This window comes from Aspergillus brunneoviolaceus (genome assembly GCF_003184695.1).
Source record: "Aspergillus brunneoviolaceus CBS 621.78 unplaced genomic scaffold BO95scaffold_54, whole genome shotgun sequence".
In the NCBI taxonomy this organism is placed as follows: domain Eukaryota; kingdom Fungi; phylum Ascomycota; class Eurotiomycetes; order Eurotiales; family Aspergillaceae; genus Aspergillus; species Aspergillus brunneoviolaceus.
This window is the reverse complement of record NW_020290784.1, coordinates 77736-103010: the sequence shown is the minus strand read 5'-3', so window position 1 is coordinate 103010 and position 25275 is coordinate 77736. Positions and strand designations below refer to the sequence as shown.

Here is a 25275-nt window from a genome sequence, read left to right as displayed (position 1 = left end):
GATGGTTGAACTTGGTTCCAGGTTGTTTTCTTCTTCTTTTTCACTGGTGGAAACAAAAATTGCATTCACAGGGGCGTTCTTGGAGGTTTGCTTCTAACTTTCCTGCTTTTTGCTTTTTTTGTTTGTTTTTCTGCTCACTTTGCGTTTTTCAAAACCGGTGATCCTCTATCTCTATTCTAAATAATTATCCCTTATATGCTTGCAAAATCAAGGCCTCTTTCACGCTGATCTGGTCTTTCTTTGCTTTGCTTTGCTTTGCTTTGCTTTGCTTTGCTTTGCTTTGCTTTGCTTTGCTTTGCTTTGCTTTGCTTTGCTTTGCTTTGCTACTATTATTCTTTCTGGTGCCCTCTTCCAACTTTCCCTTTTCATATGGTGTGCCTGCCTGGACACTATCCTCGGGTGCAGTCCTTTCATGCAACATGGTCATTTGGAGCTACTTCAGCTGAGTCCTCTAAATACCTGGGCCCAGAGTAGTATCATTTAAATTAGTCAACCACTATGCGAGATGCTCTAACTCCTAGCGGTCACCTTATGCCAATACCATAGCACGGATTCCTGAATAAAACGGTATTCTGCATTGACTGGTAGATATCTACCTGCTCCGAGGTCAGACATGACATCAGGGGTCGACTACTTCCCCTATCCGACTTCCGAGCAACTTGCCTAGAAGCTAAGGGGATTATCTTGATGCACTACAGACCCAATAGGGTAATGGTGCAGGTAACCACCACATGAGTCGGCTGGCTACCAACACATCAGACCATGTTATCAACGATAGCCTGATCTGGTATCCGAGGATAGGACAGTTACTCGGCAGTCTAGTACACAGACCACTCACTCTTCAACCCTTCCACTATATACACTACAACCACAAGGGACAGGTTAGAGGCAATGCAGTGTTCTGGTATCAACTGTCTACTTGCTCGGCTTTGCTGCGCTGTGCTGTATTGGTAGCACGTCTTCTATCGGACCCCCACCACTCGATCAATTGATCAATCAGTCTTCTAAGGGAAGGGAGAGAGCAATCATTGGAAACGGACCGACACAAAGCAAGTCGCAAAACAAGGCAATGGGAAATCACCAATACACAAAAAAAGGGAGCAAATCAGATCTCAATTAAGCCGCTCGGAAGGACCTGCTCGCGCACAAAAAGGATGAAAGTTCAATCGCTTAGGCCCATCCAATCTCGAGGTGTATAAGGGCCAAAATCAAATAAGCCAAACAATGATAGCCCACGCGGAGATGGGGAAGAGAGCAATGCTGATGATGCCCGCCTTTGCTTACTATGCTTAGAGCAAGGAAGGCGCTGTCCGGGGTACAGAGCTAAGGGGCAAGAAGAGGAATTTGGTCGGGTAGTGGATTGGGCTGGATGCAATAGACCCCTTCATGAGAGAGGGCCAGTGGTTGTTTCTTGTTGACATTAAACAAATGAAACGACAACAATAATAGAATGGGGGACAAGGAGCTATTTGATACAGAAGAATGTAAGAAGGGTTTGAGAACATGACCGAGTGTCAGTAAGCCCGGCTACTTAGGCGTGTTTCCTCAAAACTGGAGTCGTGAATATTTTATCACGAATTAGGACATGAAAAAAAGGAAGAGAGAGAAAGAGAGAGGGAAAGAAAAAGTGACATAAGGAGATAGTAGTAGTGCTGTAGCTGATATAAAAGATGGTGGGCACAGGCAGATGCGATCCGCTATGCCGGGTGGGAATGATGGAAAGAATGTGTTGAGTTGAGCGGATGATACCGCTATAGTGACCAAAAGAAGGTAGTAGAACGTGTTCAAGATGTCAAAAAAAGAGATTCTGACCATAGGGGCTGGCGCCCGATGGTATGATTGAAATTAACATCACTCGTGGCAACATGAGGACTATAGGAATGATGTGGATGGGTGAAGATGCGTCGCGTGCAGGAAAGCGGATGATCCGTGGCGCCAGGGTATGTATATGATGCGAAAGGTGCGCAGAGCTGCGAACGAGGATATCATGAAAAGTCGGTTCAAAATCAGCAACGGGGAGGTTTATTGTCTGCCAGAGACAGAAACCATTTCAGGCTGTCCGTTGCGAACGACCCCCTTCCCTTTGCCGACTACAGGCGCACCGTTCTGGTGGGGAATTGGTGGCAGGTCCTTCTCGGGAACAGGTGGGCCATGGCGGCTGTGTGAACTGTGGCCACCGAGGCTGCTGGCCTCACCTGCTTCTTCAACAATCGGAAGTGTCGAAGGTGCGAGAACGCCGGAGTCGTTGGGATCTCGCACCGTCGTCAGAGTTCGAGGCTGTACAATGGACGACTCCCTCGACGCCTCTCTTTCCGCTGCTTGCATGGTCTCTTCGACAGAAGGTGTTCTTTCCGTGGACGGTTCTCCCATGGCCTTGGCTTCCCGCTGTCGCTGTGCTTCTTCCTTTGACATGGTGATACCCTTGATGAAGTTGATAAAACGATCTCCATAACTTTCTGGAGGAATCGGAGATATTTGAGTGCGATCGTGGGACAGACCCTTAAAGAAGTGTTCTAATTTCTTCACCATTCCATACTGTACATTTTGTTAGTAACGTAGTACATCATACCAAAATCTGGCAGCTCGAGGCAACTTACGTGAGTCAAGCAGTCAATGATACCAAGGTAGTAAATCTCTTCGCCAGGCTGGCCGTTCTCATGAGTGGCGCGAAACCCTCCGTCATCGGCGTAAAAGACGTGGTATTTCCTCTCGTCGAGAATCTCATCGGGCATTTTCGCAGTTGCTTGGTCTAACGGGACTGGGCGCTCACGCTTGATGAGCATTCGAAGTTCTCGGGCCTTGCGTTCGTTTTCCAGCTTGGACGGTGTGCGCATCAACATGTTGGGGTTCGCATCTTCCTCGCGATCACCCCCCGGTTGGAAAACTTGCAAGGTTTTGTCGCGGAGCTTCTCCTCGTTGCCCCTTTCCACATCATGAATTCCCACTAATAAGGAGTAATCCATAATCTTGAGCTTTTGGAGTAATTCGACATCTCGCTTTAATTGAGCGAGGAAAAAGTCGCGTTTAGACGGGCCACACTGTATCTCGCGGTTCCTCCGAACCCAATTCAAATCCTTCAAGGTCGCTCTCGGGTTCTTCTCCAAATCCTCCTCGCGCAGATCACGGCCAATCATAGAACCCTTCAGGTCGAATGTCTGGTGGATATCGCGATGCGGAGGGAAGAGGTTGTTCATGACAACAAAGTGGATTTTTCGCCCATAGGCCATCTTGACACGGTGAAGCCCATAGAACTGCGAAATCAAGGTGTTTGGGTTTTGTTCGACGTGCCGGTAGTACTCGGGGAGAATCTTGCGTAACAGTTTGTGCTCGGAGTGGTGGATGGTCTTGATAATGTACTTATAGTCTCTGGAAAAGTAAAAGAAGCTTCCACTCTTGCCCGGAGAGCCCAACTCCGACAGGATGTACTTGCTTGTAAGTGACATCAGATAGTCGGCTGGATCGAGTCGAAACTTCGCTCGCAGGTGCCGGAAAACCCAGGGCGCATAATCCTTGAATTTGAAATCGTACTTTGCAGAAGGAGTCAATTCATTGCCGGTTCTGTTGAACGTCAGTCAATGTACAGTGAAGAAAAAGCACTTGAGAACATACATGTCAAACGAGAATTTGTGCTTCGCCTCGAAATCCGCGGGAGTCAACTCCCGGTCCATTTTGGCATTGATCCTCGAGACCGTGAAACGAATTCCGGTTAACATGTTGTAGGCCGTCACGTAATTCACGTGATTCTGGTCCACCTTGGTTCCCACGATGACGCGATCATCATCGTCTTCGTCCCGGCGTCTTCGCTTCGAGGCTCGCCTCTGTTTGATGGCTTCTGCCCAGCGGGCTGCATCTTCGTCGGGAGCTGCTTCGTCTTGCAAGCTTTCCGACTGGTTGGTCCGAGTAGCCCGTCGGGCCAGGCTGAAGGATGTCCGGCGGGTTCCGGTGGTGGGAGACAGGCGACCGCTACTATAAGCCATGTCTTCCGACTGATCACGACTACCACGACGCCCGCTCGTCGTGCGCGGGACTTGTAATGTGTGTCGATGGCGAAGACTGGTGTTGCTTTGGTCCGGCGAAATACCATTTTCCGGGGCTGGAGGGGAAGAATAGCGATGAGGGCTTTTCTGCGACGGGGATAATCGATCGGGATCGGGAGAAAGACGGCCAGCGTCGTCAGGTGGAGAGGTGGATAAACGGGTCGCCGATGCATTGCCTGCGTATTCCGGGGTGTGAAACTCGTCGGTTGATTGTCGGTTGAAATCTCCGTTTACCAAGGGTTTTCCATTGAGCGATCGGGGATTGAGTGTGCCGTTGATTTGTTGGCTTGCGATCGATGCCGCCGGAGAGCCTGGCCCTGTGACCGTGTCCAAGGATTTCTCGGATAAATTTCGTTCCAAGGTCGCTGAGGGCCGACCATCCTCCTTGTGATCTCGAGCGGACCCGTTTCCTAAAGAGTGCATGCTACCGTCCTTCGAATGAGGCAATTCCCGGGTATAGGAGCTGGCGCTGGATCGCGGACCATTCAAAGCCAAGGCGCTACCGTTTGTGAGTTGGCGATCGTTCGAGGGGGTTTCCAGATGATTAGCGTCGCCATTGGGCCAATTTGTCCAAAGAAACGTATTCCCCACCGAGTTCTTCTCGGTGGGCTTGCCTTGTGATGGGTCGAATGGCCGAGGGTGTGTAGCCGTGACGGTGGCTGTTGGGTAGGCGGCGACGTCGTTGGAAAACGATGGCATGATCAGTTGGTCGAACTCCCGGGGGAGAGGCGGAGATAAGGACAAGGGGGGGGAGAGGAGTCGACGTTTGCGAGTAATGCGTCGACTGTTGAGTAAGAGCCGGAATGTCCTTTTTGGTCGAGCGACGAAAGGGGAGGAGTCAACTAGAGGTGGAGAGGGGCTGATTGAGAGAGGACAAATCAATCAATGGCGGTTGTCGATATGCAAAAAACACGGTTCCTGAGATCGAGCTGGGGGCCAGCCGGCGGAAAGTACTTCAGCGGCTGATAGGCATGTTCAGGTGAACCACTAAATTTGGAGGACCGGGAACGAAGTCAAGAACAAACACGTTCTTTGAAGTTTGCGTGTCCTGAGGCGACAGACGGAAGTAGGTTGAGGTCGGCAGAGAAAGTGATTTGAGAAAGTGCTGAGACGAATGGTGGAATCCGCGGCGAGGGAAACGGGTAGAAGGGCGGGCAAGACGAGGGCGGGACGGGGGTATCAGTTGCAAATGCAGGCAGAGTGACGACAACGAACAGAATTCAAAGCTAAAGGAGAGATAACTAGAATGCAGGGGAAATGGAGGAGGGAGTGGGGAAGGTAGAAGGGAGGGAGCGTAGTCGGGATTGTCGAATGGGTGATTAGAGCAGGAGAGAATGAAGACCGAGAGAGGAGGGAGGGAGGGAGAGAGAGAGAGAGAGAGAGCGAGAGAGAGAGGAAGGGAGAAGAGGAAGAAGAGGAAGAGGAGAAGTGGAAGAGCGAACGAACAGTGACTGAGTGAGTATTCTTGGGGCGAAACGGACTCGTAATTCAAGTGGAACTGCCACCAAAACGTGGAGAGCTGAACCTGTATGGTATGGTTCCTGATCAAGGCAGTGATGGTGAGATTACACGTAGTACGGAGTAGGTACGGAGTAGGTATGAAGTAGTGTTTGGAGAGATGATGGTGGAAAATGCAGCAGAACGAACAGACCGGAAGGATAGATAGACAGACAGAAGAGTATTTCCCCCTTTCTGTAACACCGCAATTGGGGACAGTTCGGCAGTGTCTGGATTCGAACTGGATTGTTGCTATAATTACAGAAGTTAATGATTCTAGTCTAAGTTGTCCAGAAGAGAATTGAAAAGCAGGGGAAAGGAAAAAAGTGGGCAAGCTCCACCAGGGCTGGACCGCCGTCATTACCCAGTATTACGCGGCAGGTACCAATTTCCGATAAGTTACGCGATGGAATCGAAGATTGACCATGATTTACATACTGTATGTACTACGGAGTATGTACACACCTGCAGCTCCGGGGATAGAAGTAGATGTATGAAACCAGATGCTGGACTCTATGTGCAGCACTGTACTAAGTGCAACATCAGAGCTCCTTCTGCTATGCCAAGTAAGTTCTACTTGTTCTTTTTCATCGATCAGGCAGGAATTGTTTGTTGCGTTGCCAGCCCGAGAAAGAAGAGGGGATCCTTGGCACTCCCTGCAAGACATCAACGTCACCTTTGCATTCTCTCAGTCGCTCGTTCTCCTTGAGACTTCCAATCAACACTCTAGTCAATGTGCAGGTGCAATCTATAAAATCCATGACATGATCGTGCTACATGCAACATGCTCTTCGAACAGAGTATAGTACAATACAGCACAGTACACTTTTCTGTCATAAAGGCAACCCAGCAATCGAATCTACCGAGTACACGGAACAAAACATGGCTGTATTATATGCAACCTGATCTCCGACAGCATGCATCATCATTAATCGTCAGGATGGAAGTTCCCAATGCCCGGCTCCACTCATTCGTTGCCCTATTGCACCCATGATATACATCTGAGATACACATACCCTTACTCACGGATCTCTCCTCCATCAAACCCAGCAGCGATGAAAGTTGAGAGTCTTATGTACCCATGGACTGGCAATCCGTACCTGAAGAAAGGGCCCCAATGCATACCATCGTATCTATAAAAGCTCCCCTACCCCCGGAGCCCCTGATTGACCCTCGACGCAGCCAAGGACTCGAATTGTGGCAGCCTATTCTCTTCATCTTCTGCCAGCACTACTTAATACACCAACCGTCTCAAAAGGGGTTCAATCCAGTAAGAGTAGTAGAGTATCTGGCACCTCGGCCCTGCCCAGGATTCTCCAACACAGACCAACAATGCAAATCTAGAAGATTACAGTCTCAGTTACTCCGCACCAATCTACCTGAAGCTTTGTGGAAGGGAGGTAATGCAACCTGCTACCAAACAGTGTCAGGTTCGGAAACCTCCTCTCCCGTCATCCGGCATTGAGGAAGGCAGAACTCATTGTATTTTTGCTATGTAGAACTCCTGATGCATGCACGAATGATCGACAAAATGTCCATGATAAAGCCAACGTCACTCCCATTCCGAAACGCCTCCCCAATGATCTCTTCCCCTCATCCCCCTCCTCTCCATCGTCCTCCTCCTCCCTCCTTCTCTGAGAGGGTCAAATCGACCCTGACGCAATGGTTCTACAAACAGGTATAGTCAGAAAAAAAAAACCTTAAGTGAACAGGGACTTGCCTTCCCGAATGCCTGCCAGTCAAAAGAATAAGAACCTTATAACTCTAACTACTACTCATAGCTAGCTGTCGGACTGTACTGTACATACCGTAGCCGAGCAAGTCATCGGGCGCCGATAAGCCCGTTAGCCGGCGGGACGGGAAAAGTTTTGTTTGCTGGCTCAAGCTCCTTTTGCATTTCTAGACCCCTCGAACCCTACTGGTATATATACTGTACTCCGTACATACACATTAAATGTCTCAAATGTAGCAAAAAAAAGTTTAAGTACTAATTATGACTTTCAAGTTCAAAATAAAACCAGATTAATTGACCCAAAAACTGACTGACTAAGCGGATAATCCCACATCCTCCCAGTCTTGAAAAGTAATTCCTATTTTTGGTGAATTTGGGTGCAAAGTTTAGCAAAACACACCATCCGTACGCGCTAGGATATGGACCATACCTCGTGGTAAATTGCGTATTGGACTGTTGTGCCCATACTTCCTCAGCCGAGCCCAGTAAGAGCACAAGAAGACTCCACCAGTTGATCTGGGTGTCTGGATGGAACATCCAACCCCCTGGGCCCGTGGATATGCACAAAATTTAAGCTTAGATCATTCCTTCCGCGTGGTAGACAGTCTTCTTTGCCAATGCCAATAAGCACTGGCATTGCTTGGTGGTGGATCGTATCCTTGAATGACTTGATCGCGGGGCTAGGTCCATGTCCCCTGGATGGTGGCTTGGGCATCGCATACCCATTCCTAGCCCGACCGTTTCAATCACTACAACGGTTTCTGGTTGAACTAAACAAGTGGTTTCATTCCAAAGCGTAACGCCCGTCCTTAGACTGGCGTACAAAGCATAGCACGCAATTGAATAACATATCCCGTTGCAAAATCCACCGCAAGACGCCGATCCTACCAACAGAAAAGAAACGACCGAGTAAACAGTCCACAGCATATCCCAGATACAATCATCCCATCCTTCAAGGTGATTGGTGGCCGAGAGAGAAAAAATTACAAACGAAGGAAGGGGACACAACCCAAAAGATATAACCCCGAGGACACATCGCAAACAGAGAAACGGGCCAAAAAGATCAAAGGTAACTGGTCGCTCAAAACGATTGCAAAGAAATTCCCTTAGGCAGAGGCGGCGGCAGCGGCGGGGGCAGCCTTCTCCTTCTTCGCAGTAGTAGTAGACTTCTTGCTCTTCGCAGCAGGCTTGGCCGTTGTCTTGGTCACGCGTCCAGACTTGGTAGTGCTGGTGACCTTAGGTTGATCGACAACGGCCGGGGCCTGCGTGGAAATCAGCATCCAGCGCGGAGAACAGGGGGGGGGGGGGGAAAACAGCACCCAGCGCGGGGAAGGGGGGGGGGGGGGGGCAAACACAGCATTACTTACAGTGGTTGAGGCCTTGCGAGGCTTGGCAGTGTTGGCCTTAGGTCTGCCAACCGACTTCTTGGTGGTGGTAGTGCCAGTGGCCTTCTTGGTGGTAGACTTGGGCTTCTCGGCCTTCTCAGTCTTCTCGGTCTTGTCAGACTTCTCGGCCTTCTCGCTCTTCTTGGCGGTAGTCTTCTTAGTAGCAGTCTTAGCAGAAGCCTTCTGTCATGGAGTCAGTCATGTGGGTCAGTTGGGAGGATGCGATGGTCACTCACCTTAGCCGGCTTAGGGGCAGCTTCCTTCTTGGCAAGCTTCACGGGACCAGAGGGGCCTGGAGATAAGACGCGTCAGCAGGCGTGTCGGAGCGATAAACAAAGACGCGTGCAGAGCAAGCGTAGATGCAAGCTTCACCGTTGGCGAGGCGAGGGTTGCAAGTGAGGCGCGCGCCTAGATGGTGGACTTACCCTTGGGTTGAGTGAATTCGCCCTTCTCAACACCGGCCTTGATGGCCTTGTTGAACTGGCTGTCGAAAGCAGCCTGCGAGGCAGGAGCAATCTTGTTGTTGGCCAGAACATATTTCTTGATGGACTGGCGGCTACAGGGCAGAGGAGAGGAGCGGGTTAGCTTCAATCGTGACAGAGACGCTGTGTCGGGTTGCCACGTCGCTAGACGGGCGGGACCCTGCGTCTGGCGGTGATCAGGGAAACACGAGTTAGCTTACCTGCTACCGTTACGCTCTTTGAGCTGTTTAGATAGATGTTAGCGATCCAGCTAGGATGGAACAAGACGGTGCCTGATGGAGCGTTGGGAACAATTAAGCACCGTGACGACGTGTCACGGTCGGCGAAGTTCCCACCCAGCGCCCGTGATCCCACAGCGCACCGGGAACAACGTGATCAACTCACATTCAGGATAGCATCCTTGATCATATCTATATTAATCGAATCAGCAGTCATTCGCGACAAAAATGAAGCTAGAATTAAGATAGCGCGAGGTGGTGGTGGAGAAAGATCAGTCAAAACATACCACGGTAAGAGGCGTGGCTCGAGCCGGACTTCTTGGTCGCGCCGGTGGAGGTAGCTTTCTTGGGAGGCATTTTGGTTAGGAGAAAAGGAAGAAGTTGATGAAAGAGGAATCAGATAGATGATGAAAGATGTTTAATAGACACAGGAGATGTCTTGACAAACGTCAGGTTCAAGCAGGGGGTGGGGAGATGGGGAGAATTGTGGCAGAAGAGAAGAAAAGCAATCGACGAGGGAAGGGGTGGAAGGGCCGCGGGGCATCCGCGCTTTATAGGGCAGCGGGTGTTGACACAGGATCACCCTCTGTCTGTCTGCTCTGCTCTGCTCTCAGAAACGAGACGAGACGAGCACAACACGTCAAAAGTATTTCTCCTCTTTTTGCTAATTTGATTTTTTTTTCACTCTCTATGGATTTTGATGATGATTTTCTTTTTCTCTTTTCTTTTTTTTAAAATCTTCATCTAATATATTTTGGTAGTTTTGCTTATGGTAAAGTAGATGTGTTTGATCAGTAAAAAGATCAAGAGCTGCGTTCTAGGGTTGGAGTAATCAGCATTCCCTCTCAACCTGCGATTTCTCTCTCTTTTCACGCGCATGATCCGACTGCTGTCAACCTTGACGCGTTCTTTTGCCCCCTCTATCTTCCCCCTTCACCTACCTTCTTTGGCCTTCAAAATTAGCGGATATGCACCCTCGACGGCTCTCCTACCGCCTGAGGTGGTTTAAAATCTTTCCCGAAGGGATATATTCGCCGTTATCAGCAAAAACTCTTGATCTCAGCCGCCCGCGATGCTGTGTTGCTTTTCCCACCTTTCGATCTTACAACCTGATTTCCACCACTCCGTCGCATTCCAACCTACCATCCATCATTCGGAAAACTATCGTACACTCTATCTCCTCTAGGTCTATCCAACTAGTGAGTATACGTAGTATTTCCAAAATCTTCTAGTCGATGGTGGGTGACGTGTGGGGATCTCCCTGCGACTCCCGATGATGCCCATCGGTGTCACCCCAACCTTTCCTCTGCAGTTCAATCAAGCTCATGGAGCTAGATGGCAGCTATGATGCTCACAGTCCGACCAACTGCAGTTACTGGTCGGCCCCTTGCATCTCTTGCATCCATTGAGCTGGATCCAGTGGCTTTGAAACGGTGTATAGGGAGCGCGTGGAAGGTTCATTGTTCCACTTGATTTCCTCGTGCGGAGGAGGCTTGGGAAGGTCACGAGGGGGAGGAGATGATGTTATGCACTCCCAACCTTCTCTTCCTCCTCCCACAGCACCCCCCCCCCCCCCCCCTCTTCCTTTTTCCCTTTCTCCTTTTTCTTGTCCTGGGCAGTTTCCCTCGAATCAATTGTGAGAAGAACTCGAAAAGGGTAGGTCATAGTCGAGGTCCTGGGAGATTGACCTATTGGTGCAAGGCTTTGTCTTTGGGATCCGACGAGCGATCGTCTTGCATCCGTGGTTCCTCATCCGTACAGTTGGTGGTTAGGCGCTCGTGCTGGAATTGAGCTGTCGGTGGGGCTTATTTGGTTCATCCCCGGTTGAATGAACCGAACTCTTCAGATATGTGGTATATGAATGGGGTGTGACTGTGAGGGGGGATTTGCTGTGTCTTGTTGTAAATTGATTGAGGATTATGGGGTGAGCGCCACGATGTGTAACTAGTTATACATACCCTACGAGCGGTGATGGGAGCGAGACTCTCATACTTGAAGGGTTATACCAAATGTGTAATTGACTCTTATTTCACTGTGTTCTATCATCGCTGCCATGATGTCAAGGGAAAGTATTATCACTTCGTGTAGGCTGTGGTGTCGACTACCTTACGGTACATCAAGACATGAAGCGGTTCGGCCAACAGTAGATTTTCCCCTGCTCTCGCATGATTTATGCACGAAGTGAAGTTCTGGAGACTCCTCTTTCTCTTTCGTCTTCTTGTTCATCACTTCTTGCATGTACAGTAGAGCAAGGCATTGGGTTGTGCGAATGACCGTACCAGTCCGAATAACTCGCACGGATGAGATATATATTCTCTGATGGACATCATGGGTGAGGGCATCACCAACGAGCCTCTTGGAAATTACATGCCCAAAGATGAGCAATTCATCATTGACTATACCAAGCCAATAAACAAATCAAGCGCTATAGTCCTGTCGATTCCATACCCATCACTCTCTCAAATTACATGCCTAGAAGATCGGGGATCGCGTGACCCCACCATTGTCGGGGAATTGTCATCATACCACCTGCGCATCGCGGAGAACAAAGCAAACCAGCTTGATTGTTACAAGCTCACGACTGGCCTCACGGACGAGCATCCAGCTCGATTTACGATGGCTGTGCCGAGTCTGACAGCTCCCCGGTGCAATAAGGTAGGTACTGCTATTCCATCTGGCTTACTTACCTCCTACGGCGGGGTTGAACCCCATTAGTCGATGCAGGTGTGAGACCTGTCCCAAGCATCCGAAGTCATTACATTATACTCCATACCGTGTATATATGTACTATGCGACCACCCGTAGCGAACAAGGTAAATTCATCATCAATAAGTAATAATGCTATGCTAGCGCATCCCCACCGATATAAACGCCTTGTCATGTTTGCGATAACCAGAGCCTTAAAACGCCGCCAAGCTTCAAATCAAGGCACTCTCCCAGAGACGCAATATATCAGGTTTCCCCTTGATTGTGTAAATCGCATGGGAACTCAATGAGTGCCTTCGCTTTTTTCCTCCTTCCCGCCCAACCTCGGGGCTCTCGAATTAGATTTCATACTGGGTAGTCCATCAATCAGCCAGCGCCACGGGGTCTGGCCTTGGCCTCCTTTTTAGCCTTAGCCTCATCCTTCTTGCGCTTCTTCTGTTCCTGAATCTTTTCGTCATGCTTGCGCTTCAGATTGGCCTTCTCCGCATCCGTTCGGGCTACTGGTTTGAAGAATCCCTCCAGACGGGACTGCTGGGCGGTTTTGAGATTCTTCTGCAGGCGGGCAGCACCGCTGCGGACCCGGTCCTCATTGAATCCTTTGTCTTCAACCAGGTATTTCACAAGGGCCTCCACGTCGGGCGCTTCCCACTTGAAGTCGCAGTCGGGGTGGTTGGAATCCCGTACGTCGGGATTGAGGAAAAGTTCTCTGGCATCCTGATACGGCCAATCATCGGGAATGACATATTTCTTCTTGGGGTCGTTCTGGATGAACTCAACCACCTTCTCAAGAGTCCCGTGCTCCCGAATCAGTTTCAGTGCCGTGTTCGGACCCACCTTGGGGATGGGTTCCAGGTAGTCGCAGCCGAGTAGGATACAGAGGTCGATGAACTGGTGGAAGGGTAAGCAAGTGCAGAATGATCATGGAGGTTTGTGTGGGAAATATACCTGCTTGCGATCCATGCCAAGTCCCTCCAGCGCACGGCTTAGGTGAATTTCCTGAATAGGCTCCTTTCTCTGCTCACTGAATGTCAAGTGACGCAGAAGAATGGGTGTTTCAAAGCACAGCGTGTCCATATCTTCCGAAGCGGCAGCATAGACCTTGCCAGCACGCGCAAGCACCGCGCATTGTGCCTCGGCCTCTGTCGGGGCGTCAATGTACGGGATGCCCATCAACTTCAGAAGCTTCTTGCACTCTGCATTGTGTTCCCTGGTGACTCGTACTGTGCGACGAGAGAATTTCTCCACATCCTCTGCAGTACCCGTCTCCTTGGCCTCCTCGTGCGCTTCCGTCGCCTCGCCTCTCCGGGCAAAACGTTTGGCCAATTCTCCCGATTTGAGCTTTGGCGGAGCGCCATCAAAGACGTATAGAGGTTTGATGCCATTATCGACCATTCTTAGCGTGCGATAGAACATTCCCATCAGGTGTGATGTAGTCTCTCCGGTCTCATTCATGAGCTGCTGACCGTCGGAGCGGACAGCGATGAGGAAGCTGTAGATACTCATGGACCTGAACTGGCATTAGTCACGAAGGAGATTGAAGGCCGAGCCGGATCTAGGGATAGCATACGCATCCTGCGACATAAGATAGTGGTTAGCCCTGCTTACAGCACAGATGCAGCTAGCTAACTAACAAAAGCAGGGATTCAATTGGGGACTGGACATACTATAGCGACCTTGCGGCCGAAGTGGTTTTTGATCTCTCCCGTCTTTACGGCATCAGGGGCTTCTTCCGAGATTACCGAAAAGAGGTCTAATGGTGGCGGAGATTAGCATTGCTGAGCTCATGAGGGTGTACAGTTGTCGATTCGGAATTGGCAAGGTGGTAATTAGCGTGACTCACTTTTAATACCCATGTTGAATGAACCGGATCTGGGTATACTCGGAAGAGACTATGGATATGTTATGCGACGAGCTTTGCCTGGCGAGCAGGGAGGTGAATAAATGGGATGAAGCAGAAGGAGGGCAGTTCTTGCGGGCCGCCGCGACAAAAAAACGCGGTCTGGGAGAGGTTGAACGCGCCGTGCGTCATAATTAGACCTAATTGGGACTCGGGCGGAGACTCGGGCAATTACCCGTCCCCGGAGTTCTCTTACATAAGCCGGGCTCCATGGCCTAGACTACTAGACTATTAGTAGACTAGCCTACGGAGGTAAGTTACTAGGCCTCGGAATGAAATATTAATGAGCAGTGGTTGATTGACTTGTGCTGTGCCCCGTGCTAGACTGACACTTGCCTGCCATTATTATTGCTGCTGCCACTGCTGCTGCCACTGCTGCTGCCACTGCTGCTGTACAACTCCTGCTAACCACACAACCTCCAGGAACCCCCCCCTCCTCTCTCTCCGTACTTATCGTACTTCGTCCGTACGCTGCTAACCCCCCGTACTTATTGCCGATCCAAAGCTGCCATGCCAAGCGGCAAGCCCCTCTTCCCTTCTCCGCCTTGAATCTTATCGCAGTAGTGGCTGTGAATCCATTCGCATCGCAACCAGCCATATGCTCACTTGACACTTGATTGCGCGTTTTTCATTTAATTGATTGTTTTGAAGACGATGAATCCGTTGCCGCCATGAAGCGAAGTCGTCACCTTTTCGAGGCCAATGGCGATAGTCCGTCAGCTATCTCCCCTCAGGATATAGCAGCCCACCGCACCCCCGAACACGATGCACGGCAGAGTCCAAAGCATGTTCCCAAAATCTCGCGCCGAATACGCGCTTGCACAGAGTGCAAGCGGCACAAGGTGCGATGTGACATGAATGAGGGAGAAACGGCATGTCATCGATGTCGCCGGATGGGATTAGAATGTGTGGTCAACAAAAGTCTTCAAACATTGCTAGACGATGAGACAGAGTATTTGATCCCTCCTGCATCCTCTACGGCTTTGAATCACATCAAATCGCTGATCAATTCTGTGTATCACGCAAAGATGGAAGGCAGCGATGGAACTTGCGATGGCGGACTTGCTTCGCAAAGCTCGACTCCCCGAACTATCCTACTACCAAGCGATCAGCAAGTCAGCTGAACCGTCGTCGAAGACGAGGGATCGCAACGACTCTATGGCATCTATAGAAGATGCGCTGTTCCCGACAAGCAACCATAGCGGGGGAACAAAACCCACTGAGCCTGCGCACACCGCAATGACTGAGAATAGTGCACCTAGCACTACCACTCACCGACCGCCGCAGTATTCCCTCGACAGAGAAGAGAACGGAGCATCATCCCTAGTCACTGCTCCTATGGGAAGCTTGTACGAGGTGACTCAGCTGAGCGATATTCAAACCACGTCCCCGGGGAGACACCATGCATCGGACCGGGCCCTTGTCACAGATTTCATATCAGGCGGAGTCGTGGACAAACAAGAAGCAGAGGAACTATTCTCTCATTTCGATCAAGTACTCAGTCGCTACTTATGGGATGGTATATTGCTAAATCACAAGGATCTAACCTCAGTGCGCAATTCTTCCTCAATGCTCTCTGCTGCCATCCTCGCCGTGACAGCTCTTCACATGCCGAGCAAAGAGCGGGTGTATGAAATCTGCTACACTGAATTCGCGAAACTAGCATCGGAGTCTATGCTAGATCGACATCATACGTTGGATGATCTACGCGCCCTCTGTATAGGGGCCTTTTGGCTTGCCGACGTGAGCTGGAAGCTATCTGGATATGCCGTTCGCATAGCAACGGAGCACAACCTGCATCAATCGTATAGAAAAGCCACACAAGGCTCTCCGGAACATATAGAGCAAGCACGGTTGTGGTATCTCTTATATGTATGTGGTGGAGTTCTCTCGCTGCCCGGCACTGACCATGAGTTGGATCTTATCACTGACCTCCTTAGACCCTAGAACATCATTTTTCCATCGCCTATGGGCGGCCTCCCATCATACATGAAGACTTGAGCATAAAGAACCACAATATTTTCATACAATCTCCGAACACGCAACAAGGGGATTTGCGCCTGCACAGCCAGGTTGATTTGTTCATCATCCTCACCCACATTTACCATGCCTTTGGTCCTGACGTTGACTTGGAGGTTCCTGATAGCCAATTCTCCGAGATTGATAAGTTCGATGCTGCTCTTGCGGACTGGCAATCGTCCTGGATCCCTCGCCTAGGTATGTCGCTGCTGTCGATGCTCGTTGACACAATGCGCTAATCCGGAAAACACAGTGGGGAGTCGATATGTCGGAAAGTATCCCTACAAAGCGGTCTATCTACACTACCACTTCTCTCGCTTGCAGCTCAATTCGGTCGCTCTGCGAACCTATCATTCGTCCAGCTCTACGCGGCCCATGTCCAATGAGCGGAAGCACCGAGCAAGTATAGCAATACGATCAGCTATTGACACGCTTCGGGTCGTCCTTGATGAGCCCGACATCGAACGGGCTTTGGTGGGGGTTCCGCTCTACCTTCACAGTATGATCACTTTCGCGGCTGTATTTTTGTTGAAGATCGCTGCGAAAGGCTGCTCAAGTGGTGCGACGGGGACTACGGGCCAGCAAAATTCCATCGCATCGGCCGGCTTGCTCATCGAGGTCGGGTATGTTCGTGCGCTGGTTAGCCGGATCATTGACATGATGGTCTCGTGCAGCAAACGCGCCAGTGAGCACCATCTTAGTCATCACATTGCCCGTGGCTTGAAGAAGATGCTTACAGGCTTGGAGGAGTGGGAGAAGCGAACCAGCAATAGCACCCTGTCCTTGGGACAGAACCCTCAGGATAATATCTTGTTGTCCAAACCTGTTGTCGTCCCTGGACCGCAAACTCTGGGTGGGCGGGAATCGATCCTCAACCACACACCGGCCTTGGTGGGGGTAGCACCACTCTCAGCAGAGAGAGGAAGTACTTCCGAGTCCAATCCCGGTAATGAGAAGCAAGAGGTTGGACTTTGGGAGGGCTCGGTCGATCCGATGATGGCTGATTTATGGGGGTTTGACGAGGAGTATTTCCCAACCGGAGTCTTCGATTTTCTTCAGTCTCAGATGCCTGCTTAAAGATGTTATATACATAGAGCATAACGATAACGACAGGAGACGAATTGCGCAGGACGCATGCAATGACGACGAATATATGTTACTATGTTGAGTCTGGTGTTGTTTTGGTGCGGGGGGGGGGGGTAACCAGGATGTGAGAATGGGGTGCTATTTGAAGTAAGAATCTATCTATATACCTAGTAGCAGAAGACGTAAAGACGTAATCTATGAGGTGCTGCATACCTACCTACGGTACTCATAAACACAGGTAAATTTCGCACCTGGCAGTAACTTACTGTATGTACTCAGGGTTGTAGGCAGGTCTCCCCTATCAGTGTTCTAGGGAGAGCTTATCGATCTTATCGATTGGATGGAAGTGCCGACGGGGACGGAAGGCAAGCCGAAGTCTCCGCCCTTCGCTGCATTTCAACTTCTCCGCGGCTCGATCGGTTCGAGGTTCAACCATCTTCCACTTTTCCTCGAAAGGACAAGAAAAGTACCTTTTAAAAACAAGGAGAATTGGCCCCTGTCCAGTTCGGCGTTCTCTATCTTCTTCCAGTCTATTCAGGTTGTCGGGTAATTGTGCTCTTCCGTGCTCCTTGAGTACTTAGTACAGTACAAACAACGTCTTCCGACGGGATTTACCGAGGCTGTGTTTTGAGTGCCGTCTCCCCGCAACCTTGAACGCTTCTTCCAGCTCAGTAAGAGAGATTCCTCCTTTCCCTTCCCCTCACCCCTTGGTGACGTCGATGCATTCCCACGTCTCTTCTTCGATCACAATTAAACTGATCAATTGAGTGTCCGGGCGATAGAACATTTGTATAGACTGCTCTTCCAAGTTTCACACTTTTCCTCCCTTCGGATTTCTTCTCGAAGATGAACCCGTTCGTTCTCCGCACGGCCTCGCGCCACCTCCGGGCGGCAAACCGCCTACATGCAGCACCTGCCACTGCCGCGTCACTCGCCAATTCCAAACGTAGATATGCGACTTTTAACTGGGAAGACCCTCTGGTTGCATCCGAACTGTATACTGAGGAGGAGTTGGCAATTCAAGAAACCGCCCGGCAGTACTGCCAGGAACGTCTGCTGCCTCGTGTTCTCGGTAGGTGATCCTAGTCAGTGGTAGCATTGTATGGGACGCGATTGTGACTGACCTTGGTGCTCCGATTAGATGCCTACCGAAATGAAGACTACGACCGTAAGATTCTCGAGGAAATGGGCGAGCTCGGCCTTCTCGGCGCCAGCATCGAAGGGTACGGATGCGCAGGGGCCAGCACCGTGGCATCTGGATTGATCACCAAGGAAGTTGAGCGCGTGGATTCGGGATACCGCTCAGGGATGTCGGTGCAGAGCTCTCTGGCAATGACGGCCATTCATGACTTCGGTACGCAAGAGCTCAAGGATCGCCTCCTCCCCGAGCTGGCGAAGGGCAAGTTGGCTGGCTGCTTTGGCCTCACCGAACCCAACCACGGCTCCGACCCGGGCTCTATGGAAACAGTGGCACGGGAGCATCCCACTAAGAAGGGATACTACTTGTTATCTGGTACCAAGACCTGGATCACCAACTCCCCGATCTCGGACATCATGGTTGTCTGGGCTAAGCTGCAGACCACGGGCAAAATCCGGGGGTTTGTCGTCGAGCGCAGCCAATGCCCTCCTGGCACGCTGGAAACCCCCGCCATTAAGAACAAGACCGCTCTGCGTGCCTCGATCACGGGCATGATCCAGATGGACGACTGTCCTGTCCCTGCGGAGAACATGCTCCCGGAGGTACAGGGCCTTGCGGGTCCTTTCACATGTCTTAACAGTGCTCGGTTGGGCATCGCGTTTGGCGCCATGGGTGCCCTTGAGGACTGCTTGGACCGGGCCCGGACGTATGCCCTGGAAAGGAAGCAGTTCAAGGGCAACCCGTTGGCGAAGTACCAACTGATCCAGAAGAAGCTGGCGGATGCGGCGACGGACGCGGCTTACGGTACCCTGGCCGCGACGCAAGTAGCGCGGTTGAAGGATGCTGGCAAATGCACCCCTGAAATGATCTCGATGGTTAAGCGACAGAACTGTGATCGTGCCTTGGCCAACTCGCGGATGTATGGACCCACACTTTCTTTGACCCTCGAAGACACAACTGACCCTCTATTTTCTGAACTGCAGACTCCAAGAGGTCTTCGGCGGCAATGCGACCAGCGATGAATACCATATTGCCCGCCACGTTGCCAACTTGTTCGTGGTGCAAACCTACGAGGGACAGAGTGACATTCATAGTACGGATTCCCCTTCTTTCCCCGCCTTAGTACTCAAAATACTTACAACTCATCATAGCTCTGATACTTGGACGGGCCATCACGGGCGTTCAAGCCTTCGTCTAGCGCAAGCAGCCCCGTCGCATCTCCAGTATAAAAGCATGACAGTCAATGTTCCCGGTCAGATGATGGCATACAGTAAGCCAGCTCGTCCACGCCACCACACATGCCCACATCATACCACATATGTACATAAGCAGCCAGTGATTCCGTAACCGAGCACCGAATTCAACAAAGATCCAAACATTCATGTTGTAGTCAGTCTTCTCGGACGATTCTCGAAACCGCAAGCGCCGTCCTGAAACACGTGCCATGTACTGCGCCACGTGGGACCTTGGCAAAACCGATGTTCGGGAAACTGCCGTTTGTGCTGGCGCTGGTGCTTGTATGTAAAACCGAGTTAAATTACTGGTAACTGTTCCGATGGAACAGGCTGAATCTACCACTGAACAGCCACACTTCATCTTCGCCGCATTCGATGACGAGCGAGGGAGGCGAGGCGAGGCAAGGCAAAGTGAACCCGAACCCTCATGAGGAATATTCAAGCCCAAAGGGTTCGACACCGACGTGGCGGGGGAATGAGGACTACTATGTACTGAGTAATCACCTGGGAAGCCCAGTTGCCTGCTCTCGACCGTAAGGCTGCTGAATCCAGCGGAAGGGGGCTTAGTGGTGTATCGAGTAGGTACTGTAGTTCTACTCGAGTCTACGGTACAGTAAATTTATGTTATTGACTGTAGTTAAGCAGCATTAATATTTCACCTTCTCATGTGTGCCTGATTTTAGTTCACATGGGACATGATGTATGAATGCGTACCCCGTAGAATGCGGGATGACATACGGCACAGTCTCCGTACTCGAGTATGATTCGGAAACAATTAATGAAACAAACAAGAAAAAAAAAAAAAAAAAAAAAGAGGTGGCAAGATGCAGGAAATTCAGAACCAAACCCGGATTGGGAAGAACCTCATTAACGTGGCTGGAAATAACCATGATTTGGTCGATGAGCCTTGAGAAGTGGGATTCCCCACTTTCGATGACTCGACCCCCACAGCCCTGAGGCCATCTTAAGTCTTTTTCTTTCCCATATCGAGGGGTATCTATCTTGCGAGCTTGCCTTGGTGGTACTGTTCATGGGATTGGATGTGGATGTTGAGATTGAAGTTATCAAAAAGTAGTTATTGATTGCATAGTAAGTTATGGGCTGATGAGGTGTGCTGTCTGGACAGTACCAGTACAATACAGTACAGTATGAGGGGAGTATGTGGCTGATGCAGGTCTTAGCCAGCAAGAACCAAAAAGCTGGCGGCTGACTCAGCGGTCGGCTGAGGTGAGGATGAGAAATGGGTTGGTAATGACAATACCCAGTACGGTAACGGAAAGTGGGCCACACCCGCCTTTTCTTCTTCCTTCCTTCCTTGCCTAGTCTTTCTTTCCCCTCCCTCTTTTTCCTCTCTCTCTCTCTTTTCTTTCTCTTCCTCTTCTTCTTCCCTCTTTCCTCGTCTTCCCGACGTAATCAAACCCGTCTCTGTGAGTGAGTCTTCTTTCCTGCCCCTCCTCTTCTTCTTTCCCAACACCAACTTTGCCTACTCCCTACCTACCTCTTCCTTATTTGACTGGATTTTATAATCCCTATATACTCTCTGTTCTTATATTCACCGTCTCTTCTTCTCCTCCTCCTCCCCCTCGACAGTGGACCCTGTCTCCTTTTACTGACTGTGTTGGTGCTTGAGCAGTTTTCCCACCTTCAAATTCGATACCCGCCTTTCTCTTCCTCCCCTCCCTCCCCTTCCCCTCTCTTTCGACACTTCATTCAGGGGTCTTTCCCTCCACTCTTTCCCAGATCACAGCATGGCTCTCAAGCGTATTAACAAGGAACTCACTGACCTCGGCCGGTAAGCGCTCTCTCAACGTCTTCTTTCCTTGGGTCTATCCACCTCATCCGGATGCGCCATGATGATGGCTCCCGGGCGCCTCACACCCCACCACAGCCGCGGGGTGCTCTTCGAGTCATCTGCCCTACTATATACCACACCTCATCCATCAACAAAATCGCCAGATTCTGTGATGACTTTACCCTGCAGCATAGGCTAACGTAGTGTTATTCTCGCATTATAGTGATCCCCCCTCTTCCTGCTCTGCTGGTCCTACCGGAGATGACCTGGTATGCCCTCATCCCCTCCCGCGTGCCTCTTGTCCAAACACGGTCGCTTCGCCCCCCCCTCATACCGACCGCGGCGGGGCTGCTCAACAACGCAGACCGCTCATGTTACCTTTCTGTCCTCCGCAATCTTCTGGTGGACAATCATGCTGACTGAATTCTTTCTCTGCGCGCTTAGTTCCACTGGCAAGCAACTATCATGGGTCCTGTGAGTCTCCTAGAATCCATCCCTGGATGTACGACACGGTCGGGCTTGTCTTGGCCCCCTTTCGAGAGACGGAGATGACCTACGCTCGTACTGAACGGGCATCTTTTAATGGTTGTCCCGGATGTGTACTAACGTAGCCTTTGCCAGGGTGACTCCCCATACTCGGGAGGCGTTTTCTTCTTGAACATTCACTTCCCCACCGACTACCCATTTAAGCCCCCGAAGGTCAACTTCACCACCCGCATCTACCACCCCAACATCAACTCGAACGGCAGCATCTGTCTTGACATTCTCAGAGACCAATGGAGCCCTGCTCTCACGATCTCCAAGGGTTCGTTCCTTCCCGTTGCGCCCCCTATCGGCTTTCACACCCATTAACTCCATCCGCAGTGCTACTCTCGATTTGCTCGATGCTCACCGACCCCAACCCCGACGATCCGTTGGTGCCCGAGATTGCTCACGTGTACAAGACCGACCGTCCTCGGTACGAGGCGACCGCGCGTGAATGGACTCGCAAATACGCTATCTGATCTTCGCAATTCAAGTTTCCACGGCCACCTTGGTCTTCCCACTCGCTTCTGCGTCTTCTTTCCAAATCGTTAGATCAGATCCGAAGCCTGGCGTACCGTGATCGTAGATCCTTTCCTTGTTTTCAGTTTGCGCGTCTGATTCCCCTTTACCTCAAACCCCTTGTTTCACTTTCTCTTGGCGGGAAATGTCATATTCAACGATCATTATGACCAATTCTCATTATGCATTCATGGCATTTTTTTATTTTCTCTGAATGGAGTCGGATCCCATGTTACAACGTTGAACATTAAACCCCAGGCTGTTTTCCTCGGGTCGGGGGTGGTTGGTGGTGGACGTGGGAAGGATGGTTCGAGGTTGGTCGTGACGGTCGAAGTAGTGGTGGGGGTGATGGAAGGCCGATGGACGACATGATGAGGTTGCTAGTGGTGGGTTTGGTTTGTATCAGATAGTGCATTCAGGAGCCAAGCTAATCCCAAACTGGTGACTTGAGACTTTCTTTGTAATAGGCGTCTAGCAGTAGCGTGCCCTCCATGCCCTAGTTGCTCTGGCAGATTGTAATTCCCCTAACACGTGACTGGCGTGGCTTAAGAGCCTTCGTGCGGTGAGATCTCAAAGACAAACAGTCAAATCAGAGCTATAATTCATCTCGTCACTTATATTCATTCACATATAGGAGAATTTAAAAAGAAAGCTAAAGCCATATGATACCTTTATCGCCATGCCCGTAGAAAAAAAAACCACAACCAGAAAAGATCAGAACGCCCCGATATGATGCGAACAGATGTATGTATGTTGTGTATATGTCCCATGTATGTAGCAAACAAAATAGAACCAGGCCTCACATCGCTAAGGTACATGTCTGGAGGGATGCAAGGAAATCAATCACTGTCGACTCCGGATTGTATGGCGCAGACCACGCGCGGGAGGAAAGAAACCCGGGCCTGGTTCAAGCAGTAAGGTAATTATCGTAAGAGAAAGAACGACAGTGGTCCAAAAGACAGATGACAGGTAAAAGATGGATGCCCAAGAGCTGGATGCGTTTACGCAACCTGGCTACTGCCCCGACGACTGCTCATTTTGGACGCTGCCTTGGAAGGGGCGATGCTTCCACCACCACCGCCCGCTTTCATAGTCCGCTGGGAGACATTGCTGGAGACTTGGCTGACACTGTCACTCGGCTTGACAGGCTCATCAAATTTGCTAGAGTGTTTCGAGACGCGAGACCCAGCGGCCTTCGAGGCATGGGACTTGTGGGAGTAGGATGAGCGCCGAGAATCATCCACTTGGCTGATCGAATCGTCAGGAGTCACGTTGCTCCGAACATCAAGGTCGATAACACTCTCTGGGAGAGGCACTTCGCGGGCCGAGACACCCGATTTGGCCCCGCTACGGTAGGAAGCAAGGGACCCGATGGAGGAGCCCTCCGGAATAGGGGCTTGCCGTGCAGAGCGAACGGATGAGGCTGTGCTCCCTGGCGGGAGAGTGCGAGGTGTAGAGTGGTGGGAGTGAGATGACCGATGAGAGCCATGGTGGGATTCTTGATAATTGCCCTTGGAGGGTTTCATGGTCGACGCCGAATAGACGCTTTCCCGATCCATCGCCCGCGACTTATCGGGAAAACTGCTGATCAAAGTGCTTTCATAGCCCCGAGATTGCGAGTCCGGCTGCCCGTACTCGATTGCGCGTAGGGGAATGTCCCGGGTACTGTAAACGCTTCCTTCCGAGGCCCGGCGCCCGTTCTCATCGAGATACACGCTGCCGCCGCTGCCGCGGGGAGCAAACTCCGTTCCTTCATAGATAGTGCTTGCACGCGGGTTCTTCGACGTCACGCTACGAGTGAGCATCGGCCGGCCATCAGACCGAACGGAGTAAGTACTCCGGGCTGGGCCTGCCTCGATGGCCTTGAAGTTGGGGTACTCTTGCGTCTGAGAAGAGGCTTGGGACGGGGAGAGGAGCTGAGCAATATCCCTAGGAGAAAACTGGGAAGGCGCGGAGTTGGTTTCAGTGGACTCAGTCGAGTCGCCTTTGGCGATGGCATAAGCCAAGGCCGCACCCGCTGCGGCTCCGATGAGAGTGCCAACAATCGTCTTGGCCGTCTTGTCATTGTCTGTCTTCTGCGTTGTATGTGTCGTGTGGTGTACAATGTAGGTCGGCGACGGAGCTGGCTGAATATCGCGCGGCGGCTGGTAATGATCCCGACTCACCATTGACGGGGCGCCTCGCTCGAGAGGCACCGCTCTCTCGATGGCAGTATTTGTCTTCGACACGTACGACCGAGACTCTGACCGGGCTTCCGATCGAGGCGGGGCAATACTTTCGGTTTTGACTGAGCTGGCTCTGCTGCTCGCCTTCGAGACGACAGATCCGTTCTCCAACAAGGCCAGAGCTGGCCGGCTGATCTCCGACTTGACTACTGACTTAACCTCGGACCTAGCCGAGGAACTGCTGGGTCGGTAGACAGCCTCAATGCTATTACCGTCAAAGTCGATCACCGCGGCGCTGTAGTAGCCGGACTCTGAGTCGCGCATTTTGGGCTCTCCGTGGATCTTGCCACCGGCCTTGAGCGCACTAATGAAGAAAGTTCCTACTGCATCCTTGGAGGTTGCTGGGAAGGCGACATGTGCTGCACCGGCTGGAACTCTGTAGAGCTTCGTTAGTCGCCGCCCAACGCTTCACATGGTGCAATAGCCAATAACTTACCCTGGCTTCTGTTCGGTTATCCAGAAATCAGCGGGCTCGCCTTGCTTCTGACCGAAACCAATGTAGTCATCATGGCGGCCAATAAATTGATAGCCGAGCGGTTGTAAGCAGGAAAGGAAGAAGGAAGTGGAGGTTGGAAGGTGGGAAACGGTCAAGGTAAGATGTGAAAGAGGCATGATGGCGGTTACTGGCTCACTGGAGGTAATTCTCCGTAAGCATCGAAGGGTACAAGTGTTGGGATTGGTAAGTCTCCGGAAAGGTTGCGAAATAAGGGGGGGTTGAGACCCAAGTATATACAACGATGGAGTGCCGGTTCCCCAGTAAGAGGAATTCCTGGGTGAGGTGA

At 51.0% G+C, this 25275-nt stretch overlaps 7 protein-coding genes across 7 annotated transcripts; 3 read left to right on the top strand and 4 right to left on the bottom strand.

Annotated features, from left to right (window-relative positions):
- Positions 1-1918: 1918 nt before the first annotated feature.
- On the bottom strand, positions 1919-4864 carry BO95DRAFT_208861 (1-phosphatidylinositol-4-phosphate 5-kinase). The gene is made up of 3 exons (XM_025581099.1): positions 3610-4864; positions 2598-3558; positions 1919-2535 (listed from the first exon to the last, which is right to left on the bottom strand). Exons 1-3 carry the CDS (start codon positions 4734-4736, stop codon positions 2023-2025), a joined length of 2601 nt encoding a protein of 866 aa, XP_025439875.1. The 5' UTR covers positions 4737-4864; the 3' UTR covers positions 1919-2022.
- A 3459-nt stretch (positions 4865-8323) lies between these two features.
- On the bottom strand, positions 8324-9543 carry BO95DRAFT_445149 (histone H1/H5 family protein; the record flags this gene model as incomplete). Its single annotated transcript, XM_025587077.1, has 6 exons — positions 8324-8528; positions 8634-8834; positions 8888-8943; positions 9077-9207; positions 9334-9356; positions 9518-9543. Coding segments are annotated over 6 exons (593 nt in total), but the record flags the coding sequence as incomplete, so codon positions are not given.
- A 2701-nt stretch (positions 9544-12244) lies between these two features.
- Positions 12245-13782, bottom strand: fen1 (multifunctional nuclease RAD27). The gene is made up of 3 exons (XM_025581098.1): positions 13722-13782; positions 13003-13629; positions 12245-12945 (listed from the first exon to the last, which is right to left on the bottom strand). The coding sequence occupies exons 2-3, from the start codon at positions 13558-13560 to the stop codon at positions 12424-12426; spliced, it is 1080 nt and encodes a 359-aa protein (XP_025439873.1). The 5' UTR covers positions 13561-13629; positions 13722-13782; the 3' UTR covers positions 12245-12423.
- A 501-nt stretch (positions 13783-14283) lies between these two features.
- BO95DRAFT_445147 (uncharacterized protein) lies at positions 14284-17121 on the top strand. Its single transcript, XM_025587076.1, has 4 exons — positions 14284-14906; positions 14983-15826; positions 15895-16171; positions 16227-17121. The coding sequence occupies exons 1-4, from the start codon at positions 14626-14628 to the stop codon at positions 17048-17050; spliced, it is 2226 nt and encodes a 741-aa protein (XP_025439872.1). The 5' UTR covers positions 14284-14625; the 3' UTR covers positions 17051-17121.
- Positions 17122-17766: 645 nt separating this feature from the next.
- On the top strand, positions 17767-19573 carry BO95DRAFT_445145 (acyl-CoA dehydrogenase). The gene is made up of 4 exons (XM_025587075.1): positions 17767-18131; positions 18201-19116; positions 19181-19290; positions 19349-19573. The coding sequence occupies exons 1-4, from the start codon at positions 17906-17908 to the stop codon at positions 19393-19395; spliced, it is 1299 nt and encodes a 432-aa protein (XP_025439871.1). The 5' UTR covers positions 17767-17905; the 3' UTR covers positions 19396-19573.
- Positions 19574-21108: 1535 nt separating this feature from the next.
- Positions 21109-22610, top strand: BO95DRAFT_418709 (putative ubiquitin conjugating enzyme (UbcD)). Its single transcript, XM_025584468.1, has 5 exons — positions 21109-21224; positions 21448-21493; positions 21669-21698; positions 21846-22029; positions 22089-22610. Exons 1-5 carry the CDS (start codon positions 21181-21183, stop codon positions 22226-22228), a joined length of 444 nt encoding a protein of 147 aa, XP_025439870.1. The 5' UTR covers positions 21109-21180; the 3' UTR covers positions 22229-22610.
- A 617-nt stretch (positions 22611-23227) lies between these two features.
- Positions 23228-25230, bottom strand: BO95DRAFT_208504 (VOC family protein). The gene is made up of 2 exons (XM_025581095.1): positions 24930-25230; positions 23228-24869 (listed from the first exon to the last, which is right to left on the bottom strand). The coding sequence occupies exons 1-2, from the start codon at positions 25103-25105 to the stop codon at positions 23270-23272; spliced, it is 1776 nt and encodes a 591-aa protein (XP_025439869.1). The 5' UTR covers positions 25106-25230; the 3' UTR covers positions 23228-23269.
- Between the last annotated feature and the right edge of the window lie 45 nt (positions 25231-25275).